The following is a 20,031-nucleotide window of genomic DNA, read 5'->3' as shown; positions in this document are numbered from 1 at the left end:
GTGAACGACGAGGAGCGCAGTCGACGTGAGAGAAAGATGCGTGGGTGTTTTTGTGTGCAGTACGGGAGGGCAGGTGCAGAGGACTGGCAGTACGAACGAGTGCCTTCCTTAGTACTCGTGCTTCTCAGATATATTTAGTTAACACGCTGTCCAGTGCGTACTGTAGCACTCGTACTCCGTATGCCTACTACTTGTATGTCTACACACAATTGCACCAATCCGAGTCCGAAACATACAACATCCACCCCTGAAACTCAACTCCATCCGCAACTTCAATTCGATCCATTGCAGATTACGGAAGACTTTTTCCCGTTTCTCACATCACAAATATAGTATTATTATTATTTCCAGGGCGACATTCAAACTCGGCCTCTTCAGCCAGTGACTACTGCCCGCCTCAGCCTCAGCGTCTTTGTCAGCAACGGACTCTGGCTGATTTTTGCTCGCTCCCAAGTACTGTACTCTGTAGTCACTCGGCACCCTAGGTACACTTTACTACTGGCACTGGGGATTTACTCCAGTCTTTTCATGGCTCAGTTAACCTTGTTTTTGGCATTTCTTACTTGAAACTCTCGCTTGAAATGAACAGTGGCCGCTGATGGACATGTTGCAATGTCTCCGCTCTCGCCGTTTCCTCCACTTTTGGGGTATCGTATTCTGTGCCTTGCTAAACAATAACCCATGACCTCCCTGATTGAACCATGGAACAAGAAAACATGCATTCGCTCCTTGCTGGTGAATTGCACGCACAATAGTACAAGAGATGATGATGCTGTCAACCATGTTCCCCGTCGACCTCAGCCTCGGTCTGCCCTATTGTCGTCAAGACAAAACCACCTAGCAGCCTTCAGATATTCGAATATGTCAAACTGGCCATTTCCTCGCGAACGCTCGATTGCCCATTCGGCAGGTTGAACGTTGAAACCACTTTCCCTCCTCTAAGCCTCCCATTCAGCATCCTGGAATGAAGAATCCTTGGGTTGCTGGATTGACGCAAATCGATTTGCATTTCCATTTTGTGGGTGGACTGCGTTTCCCTTGTTACCATTGGTGACAGCTTGATGGGCTACTGGTGTTGGCCGTGTGAATGAGCTGCTGGCCTCGCTGCTCGTTTCGTTGTCCTTCTTGCCCTTCTTCTTGCCTTTCTTCGTCGTCACAGACTCCCACTTCTCCTCCTCGGCAAGCTCACTAGCCCACTTGTTCTGTTCTTCTTCGTTGACTTCATCAGCCCAACTCGATTGGCTCTCCATTCGAGGACGGGTGAGCTTCTCTCGGCTAGAAGCACCCAGAGCATCCGTCTTGCTGTCGCCCTGTTGTCCTCGCATTTGATTGGCATTGGCCGTTGCGGGCACCGAGTTTGCGATGTTGGACAATGGCTCGGCTTGAACAGCGCCATTGACCTTCACGGAGGGGCTCTTCTCTCTTTCAAAGGTGTCTAACAGTGGCGCATTCGCGACTTCAGCGGTGTTGGACTGGGGTTTGGCCGGGGTTGGTGCACCTGCATTCCAGGCGTTCTGCTTTGCGGTGAACGAATCTGCCTTGACCTGATTGGATGTTCCCGCAGCTGTCCTAGCAGTGCGAAGCTGTTGTTGCTTCTTGGCATCGTGGACACGATCTGACTCCGCCTTCAATGCCCTCTCCTCTGCTTGTTTGGCCTGCCGTTGCCGTTGCTTCTTGGTCATGACAGGTTCAAACGCCTTGCTGACAGATTTGGGAAGGCTCTTAACCTTGTCCTTGACGTCTGTCAGCCTCAACGTGGTTGGCTTAGCAGCAGGGGCTTCCAGCATATCGGAGACATCATCGGCTCTGGAAGTAGGGGCTGTAGACACAGGTCCAGTTGACGGAGATCCAACTGGAGAAAAGTCGTCATCAGCGTCTCGACCACCTGTCGTGGACGACGTCTCGGTGGACAAGCCAGATGTTTCCTGACCACCCGACTGTGCTTGGAGGGCCGTTTTGGTCGCCCGCCTCTCCTTCTTGCTTGTACCCTTGGGTTTGGCTGGTTCCAACTTTGTGCCAGCTTGTGTTTTGGCCAACTGTTGTGCGAACAATTTATTGCTCATTTCAGATTCCTCCTGGCCGGATACAACTGGTTGTTTGCTCTGGACAACCGGAGCAGCATCACTCTCGGCTGCAATTGTCCCTAGTTTCCTCCTCTTCTTTGCCATACCTTCATTCGCGCTCGTTGGGGTTGAGGCACCACTGGTGGACTCTATCCGAGTGGCATGCGTGCGCTTCGCCTTCTGTCGTTTTGCGGCAGGCTTGTCTCCAGGCTCTAATCTTTGCTCGGGCTTGGATAGAGCCTGCCCGGTGAGTTTCCTGAATAGGTCAGGATTATAATATCTGGTGAGGGCAGCCGTCAAGGCCAGCAGGGCGACCCAAGAAGCAGCAGTCGACCACATGTTGTGAGTGTGCTTTGTCTGGGGAAAAGAAAGATCAGAAGCTCGAGAATGGTGCCAGAGAAGTGTTCTCCCCTTCAGGAGGCTCCTGTACGAAGTACGCTGGTAGCGAAAACGAGTGTCGGCCAAGCAAGGGATGAAGGTGTATGATGAGCCAAGGTTCTTGGGCTTGTCGAGGATATCTGGGCGGATGAAAGGGCTGGTGGCTCTTTTGTGCTGCTGAGCTTGTAGGGCTCTGTCTTGCACAGTCCAAGGCCACAGGGCTGTCAAGAAAGTACGGTGGTATTTGGTGGCTCGCGCGAGATCGGTTCTCCGATCTTTGGGACCAGGTAGAAGTTGAGAACTAAACGCGTTGCGTCGGTGATTTAGGTAGGGTCGAGGTGAGGGAGGACAGAGTGGAACCAAGCGTATTCACGGCCGAATTGGTGGTCCAGACGAAATCAGGATCAGGATTCAAGATGGGCCTTTTGCCGCGTAATAAGAACCTGGGTGAGTATGAATTAGGACTGGGGGTGGAGAAGCCGCGCGCAGGGATGGACGAAGCACGGCTTAGGACGGACAGGACGAGACAGGAGAGCACAGGTTGGAGTGATCGCGCGGTGGATGCTGGTGCGTGCGCGCGATATTATTATTTGGGTTCTTTGTGTAGAGGTGGATGAAAGAGAGAGAGACGGAGGAAGTGATCAGTGAGTGGAATGATGAGTGGGTAAAGAAGTAAGAGGAGGAGGTGTTCTGATGGGTGAAGGGTGGAATGGACGACGGAGTCCCGAGGAGCAGTAGTGCTATAGTGGTCGTGATGATGATGGTGGTGCCGTAGTGGTGACAGAGGAGTGGGCTGCTGGTCTGCTGGTCTGCACGCAATATGCAGTTGTAGTTTAGTGCTAATAGTGGCGCGGCGTTATAGTGGTCATTTTGGAGAGCCACCTTCCTTACGAGTACTCATAGGTGTGCAGTCCCTGGCTTGGGAGGGGCATCCTCCCCTCTCATCCCCCCATTTCGTCCCTACGCTAAGTTAGCTGCGCCCTCGGCCCTCCTTGTCTTAAGTTATTAATGGACTTTTAGTTAAAGCTCTTTAACTGACTTACTCAGACGATCCTCACTATCTGTGCCTCTTGCTTTCTAGCCCGGGTCTTCCGTGCCCCTGGAGCCTCCTTAGAGTCAGAGCCCCCACCAGCAGCGATCCAAGCCCCTTCCAGCAAACTTGGTCTGTTCTCATCAACATGTCATCTCCGTATCGACATTGCGATCACCGTCCCAGCTTCCAAGCATCCAATCATTGTGCATACCTTGCCAGACACGTCGCACCTCATCTTAATAGTGCTATGCAACATCACCCCTGGTCAATGCAGGTAGATCCCTGTTTGCCACGCCGCTGAAATCACGCCCAACCATTGCATACCCCACGAGTACTCCGGATGTTGTTTTTCGCTGGCTCGTTTGCTGTATGGCCTGCTTTGTCAGTCCTATTCGTTTGGCCGGATGCTCGTCAAGTCAGCACCCACGCGTACGCTAATTAGATTAATCAATTACGCGACTTATAACCTCTTGGAGCCTTGGTCTGTACAAGCGAACAATAGGATAGAGCATCCTTTCAAATGTCTCTTCCATTTCGATCTTTCGCATTTAATCTGTATCAATAGCAAGCTACGAACCCATTCACTATCACTGCCCAAAGCCTCCAATAAAAAAACATGCTGTCCATCAACGCCATTTATGCTCCGTGAGCGAATCCTGCTATGTGCAAGCTCGAAAGTACATTGATTGTCGTGCTTCGGACCATTTTCTTGTGTCATGTAGACTGGTCCGATTGATAATAGTAATGAAGATGCCACGAGCCTCTTCGTTTGGGCACCAAGGTGTCATCATGAAATGGCTCTTTCGTGACGATAGGCGGTGGTCGGATAATTGGAGCCGACATGTGCTTGGACTTGGTGGACCTAGTATCTTGCACCATCGTCTCACTCGCCAACGATTGAAGTACCGAGTTTGTCTCGAGGTCGGTGTCACTGATGCCCATCTCCTCGTCTTGACTGTCGAAATCCAGCGCCTCTCGAGAATAAGTTGTTGCCAACATGCGTCTGGGCGGTTCCGAGGGTCTTAATGGTTTGCCAATCACTGCTAGCGGCCATCGCATCTCTGTCTCGGTGTGAGGCTGTTTCTTGCCTGCCATGACTGCTGCGCTGGGTGGCGGCAGCATCATCCAAGCTGCCTGATCTCTGGTGGCTGGTAGCTGGGAGACCACTGGAGGATGGAGTTCATTGAGCTCCGGGTTTCTTGCTCGGTGGTAGTCATACCGATCGCTTTCATTTGTGGGTGCCCGTTTTCGGCGGCGAGGAGACCATTCATCTTCCAGGTCGTCTCCAGATTCAGGGCGGACTGCTCGATTCCACATCCGAGTCATTCTCTCACTAAAACCCCACAATACTTCATCCTCGCGCTCGTATCGTTTCCAGTTCCACATTTCGGGATGCAGAGTTGCTCTCAACGAGTCTTTGATATTTTCCATCGCTGTTGATAACCTCCTGTCCATCGATGGCCTCTTCTGACTTGCATTCGATCTATCATCACGCTGATCCGCCACGGATTCGCATTCGCCAGTTTCGGTGGAGGAGGGCCGAGTCGAGGGCTGGGCTGGTTGGAGAGATGGCCCTTGAGAAGCTGTTGTCGGTCGGAGTTGGAGCTCGGGCTGCTCGGGCGCAACGGGCGTCTGTGGATTGTCAAATGAGTCTGTAGTATTCCTCCTTTTTAATTTCTGCAGCAATTGATCTGCCTTCCATCCTTTTGGCGGGCCAGGCCCTAGCATCAGCTCTTCGGCCCAGGTCTCGTTTGTTTGGAACGGTCCTGGCTGTCTAACCAAGCCCGGTTGGGTGGTGATAATCTCAGCCTGCGCTTCAGCTTCCTTCCGCCGTTTGCGCTTGTGTTGATATTCGAGGCATGGGGTAAATGAAACATAGTAAAAAATAGCGGACTGGACTCCGCGTAGAAACCAATGGCCAGGCTCTGCAGCGTATGGAGGAGGAACCATGACTAGGTATTTATTGCCAATGTCCCCAGGTTTGGCTCTCTGCGCAGATGTTAGCGTGAGTGGGAGAGCGATTTCTCTCGGTATGAGAATCGGAACGCGAACGCATGGTATCGGTAGAAGAAGGTTTGAGACCAGCTTGTAACGAAGGAAACAGGTCACAGAATCCAGCTGTGAGTCTTAGCAAAGTGAGGGCTAGAGAGAATGAACAGGTAAGTAAGATGAACCTTCTATGTACCGACTACATCTTGGGTGGTCGTCAATCTCTCTTGAAGGAGCGGGCTACAGTGAGGAAGAGGCGTGGATCTGCCACCGGTCCTCTGTAGTGCGATGGCTGTAGGCGGTGACCTGGCACCTGCGCAGTGGCGTTGGGCGTTGGCTCTGGTGTTGGCGATGGCTTTGGGTCTGAATAGCGACGCTGTGGCGGGAATATTTGCCGAAATGCCAGCGAAAAGAGGACCAGGTGGGCAAAATGCGGCAGAGAAGGGCGGGGGCCACGCGGACGTCGCCTGGACCAGGATTCTTCCAGAGGCATGGGGGCCCGGGGGCTCCCTCGAATGTCACATGATGGGAAAGAATGCCACCCCACTGCCACAGGGTGTGCTTAGATAAGTGTATGACGCATGATAAGATTAGATGCAACTTCTTTCAGCTCCTTCCCTGGTCAGCCTCCCATCCAGCCTCATTTGAAGGGCTTCGCTTCAACAGCACTCTGTACGTACTAAGGTAGGTATATATGGCTCTGCATATCATCACGACGATGAGCTAGGGCCCCCATTCATATATTAGACCAGAGTTGGTTGGCCTCCCCCTGTGAAAAGTGTGACTTTTTGACTTCCCCATACTCAAACATCGCCATTTCACTCTAAAGGGCAGTGACACCAAGCGATATGAACAAACAGCGGAGGAGGGGCAACGAGGAAATGGTGGAACTCAAGAACCGATCAAACAGTCGTCTTAGGTGGTAAATCCCTCGAGAACGGACTCTAGATCCTTTGGTCGGCAGCAGAATAGTCATTGAGGACTCATACTAAGACTCATACTAGGACTCAATTTCAGCATGCTAGTCTTAGCAATAACATCCAAACCATCGAACGCGAAACTTTTCTGAACCTCCCCCAGATGATGAGGCTTCCAGGTTGTGTTCTTTGAAATATGTGCCATCACGTATCATTCACAAGGCTAATCACTGGGCTCATCGGAGACAAAACCTTCTTCGGAGACATTTTTCGTGCTTGCCGATTATGGGATATAAAGGTCGTCGCCTCGTGGTTCTGCTATTTGTGCAACTCTTTACACTTGATTTTCTATTATTTTGGCCTTTTCCCTGGGATTTTCCTGCCACGACGAAGCAAACATCTCTTTGGACTGCCCTCAAAAAGTCCGCATCTCTGCCCATCACAACACTATGTCTAAGCTATACGATTCACTCATCATTGGTTCTGGTCCTGCGGGGCTTTCCACGGCGCTGGGTCTCGGTCGAGTGCATCGAAGCTGTGTGATATTCTCCAACTCTTCTTTTCGCAATGCAGGAGTTCACGCCGCACATTCTATCCTTGGGCACGACGGCAAATCTCCTGAGCAGATCCGTCAGGCTGGTCACAGGGAGGTTCAAGCCTATGGGCACGCCGAGTTCATCGAGACTTCAATCGAGACAGTCGCCATGGAGCAGAGGCAAGCAGGTGAACATACTTATAATGGCTTTGTGGTTGAAGATGCCAAGGGTCAGAGATGGAGTGGCCGTACTCTTGTCCTTGCAACAGGTGTAAAAGATATATTTCCCGATCTCCCAGGTTATGCCGACAACTGGCCTTCGAACATCTACCAGTGCATGTTCTGTGATGGACACGAGCGTCATCACCTCCCCAAAGGCATGCTTGCCTATCCGAAACTGACTCCAATGTACATTAAATTCGCCACTATGGCCCATTTCCTCTCCCAACCTCCAGGTTCGGTCCAGGACCCAGCCTCCCCACTGAAGCCTTCGACAGTGACGCTATTCACCAATGGTGCCGCTAATCCAGACAACGACGAAGAGCTCGCGAAAGGCCTTGAGACCCTCACCGCGCACGGAATTACGGTTGATGAGCGACCGGTTGTTAAACTTGTCCCTGATGCCAAAGAGGGTGTTCACGTGCATTTCTCCAACTCAGAGTCGGTCTACATGGGTTTTGTTGTCCACAAGCCTTGGATACAGCCTTCGGAACTAACACAAACCATCATTGAGCAACTCGGTCTCACCACATCTTCATCCCTGATTGGCGCATACATTGCCACCACCCCTCCTTTTAATCAAACAGCCATACCTGGCCTCTTTGCAGTGGGAGACATTGGGACGCCAATGACCCATGTTACTATGGCCATGAGTGGTGGTGCTGCGGGTGCCGCGGGTGTGTCACATTACTGTAATGATCTAGACGACCAGATCGCCCTGCACCGATATCGAGAGCATCCTGGTCAAGCTAAGCAGAGCGGCTTACCGGTTGCATAGCTTCCCGGGCTAGGGCATATTGTAGACTGCGATGGACCGCACGATCGAGCCAAAAGTTTGCTGCTTCCCTCTTATCGAATTCTGTTATCGACGGGCAGACAAGGACCAGGTATCTTAGCAATTGACAAATCTAGAGAGTCATAAGGGGGTCATTCAACCATATCTATGCTATTATGTCATCGGTAGACCCAAGGAATGCTGCCTCTTACTGGTTTATTGCTAGAAGCTAGGCGTGCAAGCTTCGAAAAGTGAATTTTAGAATTAGAAATTCACAACTGCCCTGCTAAGCCCCTGGATCCTGCACATTTTCACCTCCGGGCAGGATTGTGTTCAAACAAGACTGAGACCAGGATACGGGACAAGTCCCGTCCAAGACTCCACATTATGCGTGATTTGAATGAATCCCTGCAAGCGCCGCTATGAAAGACATCTTAGCAAGCAGCAGCGGAGGAACAGAAACCAGGAAAGGAAGAACCTAGCAATGTTCTTAGGCAAATTGTGTATCTAACTTCCCGAAGCCTCGACATCCTTGCGAGACCAGCCTTGAAAGTCCGCGGAGTATCGGAGAATTTCTAGTAAAAACATACTTGAGGGGCTGTCGAATCGTGGCTCTTCCAAGGTCCCAAGATCCTTGTAGTCCGAGCGCAGTTCCCAGGGAGCCTGAGGTAGGCTGTCGATGGTAGGTGAGGACCCATAATTTTCAAAGGTACTTCGTATACCCACGCAAGAAGGTTGACTCCATCAAAGATTTTTCCGTTTGAGGAGTTGAATTCGCCTGAAGAAAGATGCTGACCGAAACCGAGTCTCGCCAATGGGCGGACCCTCGTCCAAGATGGATTCCTTGATCCTTTTAGTCCAGATCGAGGCATCAAGCTCAAAAGGAGTAGCTCAGAGATCTGGGTTGTCTCGCTTCGTCCGAAGCATCTAGGAACACAGACCGACCCACTCCCTCACACTGTCAATGTCGAATCCGGAGGCTGTTGTTCTATGTGGTTAGTTTCCTACGCACGGAGACATCATCGGACCAGCAGGCAAGATTCAAGAATATGCCAATCTAAACCATAATGGCAGCATTTCTATTAGTCCTCTTAGTCGGGCGTCTCGTATTCCTGCAACGCACTGAAGGCACATGGGTCATGCTATTCATAGCCCTTGACGATGGAACCGTCCGTCAAATGAGCATTTGCCAGCACGATGTCACAGCCAGGCATTTCAGTACAGCATGGGAGGGCTACATACCACCGCAAACCACGATTCTGCGCCCGCATTCTGCTCAATTCCGCGGCCCAGACCCTGAAGGGTGCAGATAGAATTTGTGCCCGCAGCCGTGACCTCATTGTAGATAGGATCAACCACCAAAAGGTCGAAAGCTGAGGTACATTAGGACTGGGGCATCGTCAGCTTCACCCGACAGAATGGTAGAGGAGGTGGACTAAAGAGCAGACTAAGCGGCCATCGTAACCCTTTTGAACGTACAACTAGAAAGCGGGTCTACAAATCGACTTGTTGCCACTACCATCGATATACGGCGCCACAAAGTGAGTGCTTCAGGTCTTTGATGAGACGAAGGATTAAGGTTTACGGGAGGAAGGGCGTTCAGCAGCGTTGCACAAAAGGACAGGGATGGGCATGGTTGAGCTTTCTATACGGCCTTCACTTGCGACCAAGTAAATACCTAGATTCCTATGCCAGCATTCGCATCCCTATCTTGGAAAGCCCCGACTGCGTAGGTACTAAAGCAAAGAAAGTTTCTGATGGACCAATCCCACATGCAGACGAATAGGACCTGGATAGTTGATGTGGATCCGGATTTCACTTTCAGACGTCGGTCACACCGAGCGCAACCGACCAACGTCTTCTCCAAGATACGATCCAGTATCATCCTGCAAGTCGCAATGTCTTCCTAGCCACTGATGATCCAGCTTGGCATTGGCGCAAAGTACGTGTGAAGGGTGTGGCACAATGTTTATGGATATGAATCAGTGCTAAATCAGCCGATGTAACACAGTGGAAGTGGATTTGGAATTCCTACGAGTGTTAAACATGCTGACAATCCATACCATGCCAACAGCGAAATATCTGGCAAAGAATCAGGTTAGATACGTCTCCCAGTTTTATTTGTAATGCACATAGATTGTTAGCAGGCTTGGAGGAGCTATCGAGGCCTGTTGGCCTTCGGCGGCCATCAAGACCAGACACAAACCCGGAACCAGACGGCAACGGCCCGACAGAGTTTGCAACCAGCACAGTTAAAAGAAATTAAGAGCTCGAGCTCGGTGCCTTGTACGAAGTCCTAGCGGTACAAAACTAACAATCCATGGAAGGAATGGTTTGCGCTGTGTCAAAGCCAGAAGAGCTTCCAAGGTGAATCCCTTGGCTTCTATTAGAAGTGTAGCTTCCTCTATCAAAACGGTGCATGTGTCCGAATCAAGGGTTTTCGGAGCTTGTGGAATGCAACCACTAACTACTTCCATGGGAGATCATGTCTCCACCCGCTGTCATATGGCATTCGTTCCACAGAAGTACTCTGGTAGCCAATAGAGAGAGGACTCCTATGAATCATTGGCCGGTCATGCTCGCGATCCAGACCAAGCCTAATGCCGGCAGGACTCATCGTGAGGTGGACGTGGGCTTGGGGTCTGCTAGTGAGTACTCCTCAGAATTATGAAACCAGCTACCCGTTCACGAAAGGAATGTGACTGGTGGTCCGAGCACTGTTGTGCAGGAGAGAATGCTATCTGCCCCCTTTGGAGGAACACAACAGGTATGTGTACAGGAGAAGACCTCTGATCATCAAGTTCCATATTTCTAGGTTGCTGTCTTTACCATCTCCATGGTGTGTCTATGACCATTTAGGAAACATTCAAGGTCATGAGACATACTGATTGAGAGGGATGCAGGTCGTGAACTCCACATATCACCGCTTTGTAGAGGGATGCAGCCATCGTCGGCAAACACCTGGCATGACTTGCAGTAGTGGCCGCTTGTCTGCATCGATAATGCGCCTCAGCGTGCTGCTCACAGCTCTCAACAGGCAATCTGCTTTCGTCAGAATCAGCTTGGGAACAAAACATCTTGTTCAAAGAAAGCCGGTCGCTGTTGATGTTCCGGATGCGGACAATACACTCCAAGGAACATTCCCAGCTCGAGCGAAGGCAACAAAGTCTAGACACACACAGTTGTTGAAATGTGACTCCTTCACGACCTTTTTCATTCTGCTCCTCTTGCTTTGACAAAGATTGCCAACTGGTCTCAAGGTCTTAGATTTTGAGATTGCCCTCAACTCTGTGCCAGTGATATTGAGACAAAGCATTAGCTGGTATCAGTATTTTCAGTAGGAGGCAAGCTCCTTGCTCACCGCAACACTACGATCCAGCATTTCTGCAACATACCGGCGCTACCTTTCAGGTTGCGGCAATTCTCCCTGCTCTCTCCTGGCTTTTCATCCGGGTTCCTGCAATCAGGCCCGTTCCCCCAGGCAGACAGAGAGATCCCGTAACAAACTCATTCAAGAACAACGGAGGCTTTCATCAATTGTCAATCTCCTTCAAAGCATCAAGCTTAAAAGAAAGGATCTCTTTCATTGAGATATTGTTTTGCCGCAGAGGACGGCAACTCGCAATTTGCAGTGCACCGCTGCTGCTGCCGTCCTAGCGTACTTACTGTCTGATAAATACTCAGGCTGCGGACGTGGACATAAAGTGTGAAGGTTGAAAGACCAAAGCGAACGAAATATCGGATTCACCTACCGTAAGGCTGACTGATACCATACCAGTCACCAGTTAACAAGCCCACAGTTCTTGAGAACAACTCCAACACAAAGCTGATACCAAGCGAGCAAGTTTTTCCTCGGAGTCTTTCACGCTACAAGAACTGTGTTCAGAGAATTTTACTTGCATCAATGGCACTGAGCTCAGTTACATCACGCCCGCCATCTCCACCACATTCAGCAGACGGAATTTACGGCATGGGCGAGGATAGACCAAGTTCACCTCCAGCAGTCATCAAACAAGACCCTTTCACGCCACCAATGCCGTCAAGGTCGATGGTGTCAGGAGGTCTTCTACTCGACAACTCATATGTAAGTTGAACGCTCTCTGTGTAAGGACAAAGACTGACCAACTCAGGGCCCTTATGGTGACCCATCTTATTATCACACGGCTCCAAGTGCTGTTTATTATCCGCCCTCGCACGTAAGTTGAATTCTGCAGACCAATGGCGAATGCTTATGCTGCCGTTCTTAGACAATGCCCACATCACATCCTGCTTACGCCTCCCCTGACATGGGTAATGATACTGGCATTCAAACGCGCAGCGGTAGAGCACTTGGTACTCCATCCAGTCCTGGTACAACAATATCGACCCGTCGATCAAAATCCCCTCGCATCCGAGCAAGAAAGAACACGAAGAACTCTAACAAAAAAGGAGGACCTGTCATAGATGCGCCACTCAGTGAGCTCACCAAGGATTACAAAACCCCTGTTCGGGACATGTCGCTGTGGGCCAATCGTCCAGTTGAAGAGCGCATGGCCGAGGTAGACAGGAAGAAGGGATACATTTCCCGACCCATGAACTCCTTTATGCTGTATCGCAGTGCGTATGCTGACAGGGTCAAACAATTCTGTAAAGAGAACAACCATCAAGTCGTCTCACAGATCACTGGTGCAAGCTGGCCGCTCGAACCACGAGAAGTTCGAGAATTTTATGAGCACCTCGCCATTCTTGAGAGAGACAACCATGCTGCAGCACATCCGAACTATAAATTTGCGCCAAACAAATCAACCAAGAGGGAGAGAAATGATGATGTGGCCAGTGACAGTGATCCGGATTGGGAAGGTTCAACAAGAGGTTCAAAACGCAGTCGCAGTATGCGTCGATTCGAGAGCAGAAGTGCATCTGCTACCCCATTTGATGACAGGCATACCCGATATCATCATCCTATGCCTTCTCTGAACCTTTCCGGGTATGAGATGAGCAATCCATACGGCCCAACACCGTTGATGATTGGTCCGGACGGGTTTGTCGGCCAATATTATCAAGCTTCCATGCACATTGGTCCTTATGGTGATCAGACAAGTGACATCAGGTACGAGAGGCTCGAAGACCCATTTCAGCAATACCAGTCCAACATGGATCTCGTGGGCTTGCCAACCGGTGGCCACCATGAGCTGCTGGCTTCTCAACCACCGCTTCAACAAAACTTCTACGTCCAAAACGACATTCTCGACCCACGATTGGGCCAATACGGCTCGGACTTCCAGCTCCTGTACGTCGACGACGGAGTTGACCGAAACCAAGAAAGAACCATCTCATTCGAGCCGGCATCTCAGGTCGAAATGCAGTATCAGCCAGAAGCATACCATCCAGGCCTCGTAACTTTAACGGAAGAACATGATGTCTGGGGCGACTCGGCAAATATGGGCAACGATTTTGACTCGGAGTTTCAAAAATTGGTCTGAGGGATTTGAAATGGGCGAGCATCAGTATGTTCGGGCTGGAACTCTGGTCTTCGTGATGGTAGAGGGGAGACAGAGGTATATCCGGTGCTGCATAAAGCGAACTTGTATAGCATGCGGGAATGGTGGTTAGATTGGTGTCATGTCGCATCGTGTATTTCAATATTTTCCCTTTTGCGTCCAGCGCCAGAAGACGGCAATGGAAATCATAGCCATGGTCCATGGATTATGTTTGGATTCAGAAATTCAGAAATTAGCACCTCCAGACGCTGCTCGTCATTGGAGATATGATATGATGTGATTTGACATGATATATTTGCAAAAGACTTAAGGAATTGTAAGACAGGAGGTCGAACTCATAAGTATAGTGGGAATGCAACCCGGATCCCCACAAGAAAGAATAGCTAAACCAAGGACGAAGACCTCGAGTGCCAAGTAAGGGACAAAGGGTTACACCAAACATTTCCGCGGTGGGACCCCTCATGTTCCTGATTGGACTTTTTGTCCTGTTTGGTTTGGCTTCTTCTGATCTACATTCCTCGTCGGCTGATCACCCCTAAATACAGAGAGCATGTCGCAGGTGAGAGACATAAGTTGCATTGCCGGGTCGACGCACGGAGTCTTCCTTCAGAGCATTGTAGCGCATGGCAGTGCTCCGTGGTAACCGCTCACTCTGGTACCCCAGAAGCGGCTGTGTTCGTTCTCCTGTCCAATAATCCTGGCCGACTATCGCTCCTGGCAGCAATGACTGGCCCTATGAAAGGCCGAGGCGCTCCTGCAATGTAGCGTTGCCTCCTCTGAAGACCCAACTACCGCCTGCCACTATGCTTTAGCATGTGTGTGCATGTTCAGCTGCGTCCGGTGAGAGCCTGTCGTCATTTGAAGGTCCATCTTCTTGAAAGGCGTTTCCAGCAGTGGATTTGGGATTGACGTTGAGACCGTGGCCGATATACCTCTCCTGCGGAAGGATACATGCACATATTGAGTGAAGATTCAAACAGGTGTTCCTACATTTTTGAGAAAAGGGAAATCCCAAACCTGCTGCAAGGATCGATTTTCCTGCAGTCTGGGCTGCACAATTATTGCCGGTCTAGTGGTCCAAAACAGGAGGGTTCTTCCCAGAAGCAGGCAGCACTGTTGCCGATGAAAGGAAGAGCGACTTCACGGGGCCACGGCTTGACAAGGATTGCGTCGGATGGCAGACTGCACAACTCCATAACCTGGAAGCGGGGCCGCTTTCGATCGATCCTGCTGCTGTCTCGATCCTAAATATCTCTTCATGCTGTACTTCGAGAGCTTCGACCTTGCCCATTTGCCGTTCATACAATTCCTTGGCCGCAAGGGCTCCTAAAGGAATGAATCGCATTGCTGGTGGGACCGCTCCCAAGATATGCTGGCGTTTCAGCGAAGAGGACACGGCTTCATGGAGGGAAAACGAGTTTATGGGATTCGACTTGGATTTTGACATATTTAGAGATATAAAAGCACGATTGGGGTATTCATCCTTGACACACGGACGCTCGACGAAGTTAATAGTAGGAGTAGGTCCAAGAAACATTCTTTGTGAGTCGAAACGCTTCGTGAGTTTCCCGTCGGAGTAATCCCCCCCACGAATAAATGAGGCATAGCGTAGCCTTAGGCATGAGTTTCACGAATAAGCGGGCGTGTACGAGTACGAGTAAGAATACGAGCTAGTGTCCACTCAGCTAAATGAGAAAGGTTGGACTGCGGGTTTCAAAGGATGTTTTATTTCGACCTAGTTCCACCCTGTAGGGTGGTCTAGGGCCAATGGTATAACAAGGGGAGGTATGAGCCCTCCAAGGAGCCGGGCACCTTGTGCCAGCGAAGCCCCCGCCATTAGGAGGCTTGTCTAGGATGGTAGTCCTTGGGTAAAGGATCCATCTCATCGCCGGGGAATCTCCCAGCTGGGTCCGCAAATACTGTGCCCCAGAACGCCAAGGCTCGAGTACCAGATTTCCACGACCCCTTCCGGAAGCGGTCTCAGCGCCTGTAAGCACGATCGGATAGATATTCGACTCTGTTATGCGCTTTTTTCGGGTGTAGCTATAGCAGGGGCGGGGGCAGAAGCGCTCCCCAGCTGGGTCCGCAGACACTGTACCCCAGATCGCCAGGGTTCTAATGCCTGGATTCCACAACCCCTTCTCAGGAGGGGTCTCAGCGCCTGCAACAACAATCGAATGTATACTCACCTCCCATTGCACGCTTGCCGGGGTTTGGCTATAGCAGAGGGAACAGGGACTTTACTCCCGGTTGGGTCCGCAGGTACTGTGCGCCAGAACTTGATTCCGATGCTTGAGCACCTGAATTCCACGGCCCTTTCTCAGAAGGGATCTCAGCGTCCACCATCACTATCTCGCCCATTCAAGTCCCTCCTCGGGAGATTATATCGCCCACATTTCGGGCTGGCGTTTGAGGATCCGCTTAGATCCTCGGTAATATACTGCTAGTGCCTCTGCACCCCAATGTACTGGCAGCTGGTAGGAGATCTCGGTTTCACAGCCAAAGGCTGCTACTCACACCCCACACCTCGAGAAGGTATCTCCTTTCGTGAGGCAATAAAGCTGCGCCGCATCTTGTTGCGGCTGCGTGCTTCATTCTTCCATTCCACTCACCCACCAGTCCCTTGGCGAGTGAGTTCTAGAACGAAATGAGGCATTTCTTCGTCAAAAGCCTTGTCCTCTTTCTTGCTGTTGGTGATTGATTGGTGTTGTGGATGGAGGTTGAAACTGTATTGCTTCGAAGGGTCAACGTGGCTACTTAAATAGAATCCGATCAGTCAGTCACAATGAGAGCCAGAGGCATGCTTTGTTGGAAACTTCGATTGTTCTTGGCTCTCACCAAGACCGTCTGTCCAAGCTCCCGCCATAACGATTCTGTCATCTTTTGTTTCACTTGTCTCCGACCTTGTAAACTGAAGAGTAAAGACTGAGACAAAAGACAATGACTAATCTGCGCGACTACAGTCCCACGTGAAGACACAGAATATGGGGATTTTTCAAAACAGCCTTGCCCATGTGACTGAGCAGATCAGTCCAAAGCTAACTGTGTCGATCTTCTACTTGTCGTCTACTCTCCCTGCCTTGTCCCTCTTGAACTCTTGTGAGATCTGTACCACTGACCGCTGCTCATGGTGCCTGCAGCCGTCGAATCTGTGATCAGGAGCAGATCATTTAGTGGATTCGCCAGCGTCGATTTATCATCACGGAAATATGTGCGGCTTTAAAAACAAGGTAAGGGTACACCTTGCGAGGTTGTTGCTGCGGTCATTGCATAATTTGTTCTCTTGTGAGCTGTGACGTTGAAGCGGGAAGCTTTTAAAAGCCCTCGATATATGCAGACCTTAGCAGACTACATGGTATCTGGATCGCCTCCCTGTACATCATTGGTGTAGGGTTCTCATACTTCGAATGGAGATAGTGAACTCTCATTGGCACGACTCAATAGAAGTATGACCAAGTTTGTAGAACACCTCTTATGTATAACAAGTAGATCGTGTAGTCCAAGACATGCTAATGGCCAATAAAATGTCTGATGAGATCTACTTTACTTTTCGTAGTGCGCATATGCGAATACCTAGGAATAACGGAATGGAGAGCGACATCGAAAACAGGCGTATTGGAATGGTGCATGCAGTACGATGTATGGTCAAGCTGAGCATTGCACCGTATTCGTGTTTTCGCATTCGTCCCAAGTTTCACGCATATATAGTTCAATATATGTATGTAACTGAGAGAAGAGACCGCGGGATACAGAAGAGATCCTCAACAATAGAGATATGGAAAAGGCTTTATCCAGATATTGGGTATAAATAGAGACGTGGCTCATGACCTCATTGATCCATCGGACCATCGCCTTCTTGACAATCATGATTCCAATGAGACATTCTTCATCCCTTCCGCGACACTCGCTAGGGTCGCTACTGATACTTTTGTCCAAATGGGGGCCAGGGGCTGCCACAATTCACCAGCCTTTAAATACCGACCACCAATGCTTCGATATTCTATGCCATGGTACCAACAACCACTTGGCCTTGGAAGATGATGTTTTTGATGCGCACCACCTTCAACACGGTCGAGAAGGTAGACTTCCACGAAGCCGCTGGAGAGCCTCTCCGCAATAGTGGCGATGCATTAATTGAACAGACAACAAACTCCTTTTGCATTGATTCATGACACATCCGAATGAGATGCTCCGCAGCTAAGAATGAGCTTCGGGATACGTAATGAATTCGTGGAGACCTTTGCCGGCAGGGACAACAGGCCACACGGGGCTGTTTTGCTCCGTGATTACCTCCAACAACGCGGGCCCATCGGTATGCACCAACCAGTTCAACATTTCGTCGATATCACCTGGAGAGACGCACCGTCGAGAGGACACTCCGTAGGCTTCGGAAGCCAGTACAAAATCGGGATTTCCCTGTCTATTCTGTGCAAAGCGTGACTGGTAGTACAAGCGCTGTAGGTCCGACACCATTCCCATTTGCTCGTTGTTGAACAACAAGACCTTTACGCCTATGTTATAAGCGCTAGCGGTGAGTAGTTCAGCTATCGACATGTTGAAGGAGGCATCGCCGTCAATATCAATGACCAACGCCTCTGGACGGGCGATTTTGGCGCCAATCGCGGCCGGCAGTCCATAACCCATGGTTCCAAGCCCACCTGATGTGATCATGGTTCTTGGATGCCGCCACCTGAAATGTTGTGCCGCCCACATCTGATGTTGACCAACGCCGGTTGCGATGACTGTGCGATCTTTAATAGGTTCCACTATATTACTCAATCTCTCAATAACCTCTTGCGCTCGAATGAGACTAGGTACTGGTTCTGTGGGGGTCGAGGAGTATCCTGTTAGAGGGTATTTTGATTTCCACATTTGAATCTGCGCCATCCATTCTGGTCTGCTGGAAACCGGATTTACTAGCGGCATCAGCAGAGATAGGTTCTCAGAGCAGTCACCCTGGAGCGATTCAGTGACCGAAACCACCTTGTTGATGTTCTTTGGCGCGATATCGAACTGTATGATACCACCGCGACCCTCTTGAGCGGCGCTTAGAGCGTTGGGGGCAAATTTAGCAATATTCCCAGTAACGCGGTCATCAAAGCGGGCACCCATGGCAAGAATTAGGTCCGCTTCTTGGATGGCTAAGTTGGCATAGGCAGCGCCATGTAGGCCCACCATATGCAAGGCTTTGGGGTCGTGCTCGTCAAATGCCCCTAGCCCTTGTAATGTTGTGGTCACCGGGATTTGCGCCTTGTCTGCGAACTCCTGCAAGATGGCCACCCCCTCTGGGTTGCCCGACATACCCTGCCCGCAATACAGGATTGGCTTTTTAGCGCCGTTGACCAAGCGCGCTACCCGTTGAAGCGTGTCATGAAACAGTCGGTCTGGCTGTATTCGTGCTGCTCCCCCGGATGGGTTAATCCGTGTCTTGAAAGTGTTGCTTATGCGCCTTGGTCTGGTCAATAATTGTGAATTAAGGCGTTGAGGTATCTCGATCAGAACAGGACCGGGCCGTCCGCTTGTCGCGATGGCAAACGCTTCATGAATGCGCTGAGGCAGGTCGTTGATATCCTGGACAATTACATTCCATTTCGAGCATCCTTTCGTAATCTCAGTGACTTCAACAAGGGGATCCTGGTCCAAACGAGCGCGTTTCGGTGTGTGCCCACATATGACAACGATCGCTGTGCCGTCACACAATGCATCCTGCATTGGCGTAACGATACTAGTCAGGCCTGCACCCGCCGCGACAAATGCCACACCAGGCTTGCCCGTCGCTCTGAAATAGCCCTCGGCCATATGACCCGCCCCTTGTTCATGCTGCGCTTCCATGGAGCGGATAGTTTTGGACTGATGGGTACTGTCGAACGTACTGATCGCTGAACAAGTCGTATGTGAAACTAATCTCAGTCAGTACAGTGGCTTGAACCTAGCTGGAAACCATACAGATCTGGCTCACACCATTTTGAACGAGCATATCGTGTAGGACATCCTTTGCTTCCATGCCCACTTCTCGTGGAGATGGCCTGACCTCAGTAGCAACATATCCATTGTCGATTATGTTAGACTGCGCTCTAAAGCTCGGTCCCATGGGCTGCCTAGAACTGGCCCTGGGCGGTCCACTGTTGATACTGCGAGGAAAGGTGGCTGCTGGATCGATATGATGACTGTCAAACTCTTTAGGCGGTTTTCAATGATCGTCACCCAAGGAAGGCTATGACTTACGACGGTTCACTTATTACCGCAGCCGTCGCCACACTTCTCCTCGAACATGACGTTGCCAGGTGAGTCTTAGGTTGTCCCAAGGATGATTTCGAGCCGGAGATGGGTATGCAGGCTACACCTGGCGAAATTCGAGACCGAGAGCGCTGCAGGTGACGACTGGCTGCTCGAAGGCTTTCCATAGCTGCAACAGAGTTCCAGGTGCAATGCTGCGAGCACAGTTGGGTAGAATTGCACCACTTTCGTGGATGGGATGAATATACCTCAAGTCGTAGTGCTTGTCTAAACACAACTCTTTCTATGACTGTAGAGTCTGGGTCGCAGGAAGAAAGAATCCTCTGAGTGAGGGTGTTCCAAGTGATCCGTACATCGTCGTGGGTTGTGACTCAATGAAGTATTCGGCAACTCGACCAATCAAGA

At 50.5% G+C, this 20,031-nt stretch overlaps 5 protein-coding genes across 5 annotated transcripts; 2 read left to right on the top strand and 3 right to left on the bottom strand.

Moving 5' to 3' along the window:
• Nucleotides 1–938: 938 nt before the first annotated feature.
• A1O9_08031 (uncharacterized protein) lies at nt 939–2,402 on the bottom strand (the record flags this gene model as incomplete). The annotated part of the gene is made up of 1 exon (XM_013403586.1): nt 939–2,402. One exon carries the CDS (start codon nt 2,400–2,402, stop codon nt 939–941), a length of 1,464 nt encoding a protein of 487 aa, XP_013259040.1.
• Nucleotides 2,403–4,188: 1,786 nt separating this feature from the next.
• On the bottom strand, nt 4,189–5,424 carry A1O9_08030 (uncharacterized protein; the record flags this gene model as incomplete). The annotated part of the gene is made up of 1 exon (XM_013403585.1): nt 4,189–5,424. The coding sequence occupies one exon, from the start codon at nt 5,422–5,424 to the stop codon at nt 4,189–4,191; it is 1,236 nt and encodes a 411-aa protein (XP_013259039.1).
• A 1,405-nt stretch (nt 5,425–6,829) lies between these two features.
• Nucleotides 6,830–7,912, top strand: A1O9_08029 (uncharacterized protein; the record flags this gene model as incomplete). The annotated part of the gene is made up of 1 exon (XM_013403584.1): nt 6,830–7,912. The coding sequence occupies one exon, from the start codon at nt 6,830–6,832 to the stop codon at nt 7,910–7,912; it is 1,083 nt and encodes a 360-aa protein (XP_013259038.1).
• A 4,247-nt stretch (nt 7,913–12,159) lies between these two features.
• On the top strand, nt 12,160–13,371 carry A1O9_08028 (uncharacterized protein; the record flags this gene model as incomplete). Its single annotated transcript, XM_013403583.1, has 1 exon — nt 12,160–13,371. One exon carries the CDS (start codon nt 12,160–12,162, stop codon nt 13,369–13,371), a length of 1,212 nt encoding a protein of 403 aa, XP_013259037.1.
• A 4,215-nt stretch (nt 13,372–17,586) lies between these two features.
• A1O9_08027 (acetolactate synthase I/II/III large subunit) lies at nt 17,587–19,221 on the bottom strand (the record flags this gene model as incomplete). Its single annotated transcript, XM_013403582.1, has 1 exon — nt 17,587–19,221. One exon carries the CDS (start codon nt 19,219–19,221, stop codon nt 17,587–17,589), a length of 1,635 nt encoding a protein of 544 aa, XP_013259036.1.
• Nucleotides 19,222–20,031: the final 810 nt, after the last annotated feature.

The sequence above is a fragment of the Exophiala aquamarina genome (genome assembly GCF_000709125.1).
Source record: "Exophiala aquamarina CBS 119918 chromosome Unknown aczIA-supercont1.6, whole genome shotgun sequence".
In the NCBI taxonomy this organism is placed as follows: Eukaryota; Fungi; Ascomycota; class Eurotiomycetes; order Chaetothyriales; family Herpotrichiellaceae; genus Exophiala; species Exophiala aquamarina.
The sequence above is the reverse complement of the archived record's forward strand: the minus strand, read 5'-3'. Positions and strand labels throughout refer to the sequence as shown.